Raw genomic sequence first — 2,458 nt, forward strand, 5'->3', positions numbered from 1 at the left:
AAAATTAAACTTCATCAATTTATTAATTAGAAAACACTATTGTGAAATAACTGTAACTTTAGACAAGTCATTTTCCTGTTCTTTACCCCTATAAAATGATCTTCAAAATTCCTTCTAACTTAAAAAAAAATCTCAGTTCTAATTCTAAATAAGTTTCTCTCTTTGGCAATTATCCTAATTTTCTCTTATCTTTGCTACCTGGCTTCTCTGCCTTCCTTCAAATTCCAACTAAAACCTCACCTTGTACAAGACTTTCCTGATTAATTCTAATGTCTTTTTTTGGAAATTATCTCTAATTATCCTGCATATATCTTTTCTGTACACAGTGATTTGTATGTTATCTTCTCCATTAGGATCTGAACTATTTGAAAGCAGAGCTGTTTTTTCCCTATCTCCAAGACTTAGTGCAATGCCCAGTACTCCGTAGGCACTTAATACTTTTTGACTTGATCTGTCTTAGCTTGCTTAGGGAATCTTTGTATCACCAACCAAAAACTCTATTTTCAATTATTTTTAAAAAAACAGCTAATGAAGTTTCTGTTTTTGGCAATTATTTCATTGTTATAACACACCAAAAAAAGATTACTTGATCAATAAGAAGTCAGTGGTAAATAGGATCATTTTATTAACTTTCCTTTCCGCTAGAGAATAAGCTATAAAATCTAGCATTCTTCTTTAAAAACCTTTCTCTTATAATTCATCTGTCTAATTTAAACAAGTCTTAATAGGTTTAAAGCAATATCTTTTGTCCAAAATTACATGGCTGAATATTAAATAAGTATGAATTGACAATAAACTCAAAGTACTAATGATGTTTTGAAATTTTCTTCAATTGTGGTTCAACCTTTTACAGTTTTAAAACAAAGTAACTTTTAAGCAGGAAGTCTTCTCTGTAATTATTATGCCACAATAAAAGCAATGACATTTAATTATAGCATTGCTAAGACAATAAGACTAAGAGAAATACTGGAATCTGAATGTAATATTTCTTGATATACCACTGCCTGGTTTTTAATTGGCTAGAAAGCTATTACACCTAAAGGGAAAATTATACATATAGAAATGAGTATGTGAGTAAAAAGATAATTCATATTTAATACAGTAGGTATTTTAGCCTCTCTGAGTTAGGTTTCTGATGTTTATGTATGCAGATATTACAGGCAATATAGGTGTGAAAAATCACGAGACTTTTAAGAAATTTCAAAACTCTGCCTTTTGCCATTAAAAGCCAACTGTCTTCTAGGAGAAGATGACTTTGTATCCTCTGCAAATTGCTGGACTGATTCTTGGATTCCTTGGAATGGTGGGGACTATTGCTACAACTCTACTGCCTCAATGGAGAGTATCTGCCTTCATTGGCAGCAACATTGTGATATTTGAAAGGATCTGGGAAGGACTTTGGATGAACTGTATCCAACAAGCACATATTAGGTGGCAGTGCAAATATTATAGCTCTCTTTTGGCTCTCCCACCTGATTTAGAGGCAGCCCGGGCACTGATGTGTGTGGCAAGTGCTTTGTCCTTGATTGCCCTGCTTGTTGGCATTTTTAGCACAAAGCAAGCCCGCTGCATTGGATCTAATGAACAAGTCAAGGCTTATCTCCTGGGAGCATCTGGAGTCCTTTTTATTCTGACAGGTATCATCATTCTGATTCCTGTAAGCTGGACAGCCAATCTCATCATCAAGGACTTTTATAATCCAGCTATTCATGTAGGACAGAAACGAGAACTGGGTGCTGCACTCTTTCTTGGCTGGACAAGTTCAGCAGTTCTCCTTATTGGAGGATCTCTTCTCTGTATTGTTTTTTTCTGCAAAAGAAGAATCAGGAGGCACAGATATTCATCACCAAGACACCGAGTGCAGTACAAACCTCAGCATAAAAATATAATGGCAAGTAATACCTCTACCAGTTATGTCTAGCATCTACTAGCTCAAATTATGGACTTAGACAAAGTAGCTGCTTATTATGTCCTTCTTGAAACTGTATGAATGGAGAGTATTATCTATAAGTGTTTATAAACTAGCAGAACCCACAAAGAACCATGTTCTGCTACCAGAGTTAAAAAAGGAAATTTTTTTGTGCAGTTAATTAATTTTAAATTTGCTTTTTATTGAACCTGAGTCATCTTCATCTCTACTTCTGCTTCTGCCTAAAACTCCTAGTGGGCATGTTGAACTAATATTTTTTGTCTTATGATGGAAAATCTCATCCTATGAGAAGTTTAAAAACCCTCTAAGAAATTTTTTCTTTATAAAAATCAGCAATTTTGGAAAGAAATAAAAAGAGTTTTTACTGGTAAATGAATGAATAATGTACAAATCAATGGGGAAACAACAACTTGAAGAAGAGTGTTTTAAGTGTATATTTGTTTGGCTTTAGAGATGCTAAAAAAAAAAAAAAAACACCATTCAAATTTAAGACCAAATGTTTTGATATCCTGTGATCTTCTGAAAGTA

General features: G+C 33.5%; 1 protein-coding gene across 1 annotated transcript; it reads left to right on the forward strand.

Moving 5' to 3' along the window:
- Positions 1-1,249: 1,249 nt before the first annotated feature.
- On the forward strand, positions 1,250-1,921 carry CLDN17 (claudin 17). The gene has a single exon (XM_051991177.1). It carries the CDS (start codon positions 1,250-1,252, stop codon positions 1,919-1,921), a length of 672 nt encoding a protein of 223 aa, XP_051847137.1.
- The last annotated feature ends 537 nt before the right edge of the window (positions 1,922-2,458 follow it).

Source organism: Antechinus flavipes, chromosome 3 (genome assembly GCF_016432865.1).
Source record: "Antechinus flavipes isolate AdamAnt ecotype Samford, QLD, Australia chromosome 3, AdamAnt_v2, whole genome shotgun sequence".
NCBI lineage: Eukaryota > Metazoa > Chordata > Mammalia > Dasyuromorphia > Dasyuridae > Antechinus > Antechinus flavipes.

What these genes read in the sequence shown, in the direction of transcription:
- CLDN17 (XM_051991177.1), top strand. Translation starts at nt 1,250, where the DNA reads ATGACTTTGTATCCTCTGCAAATTGCTGGACTGATTCTTGGATTCCTT.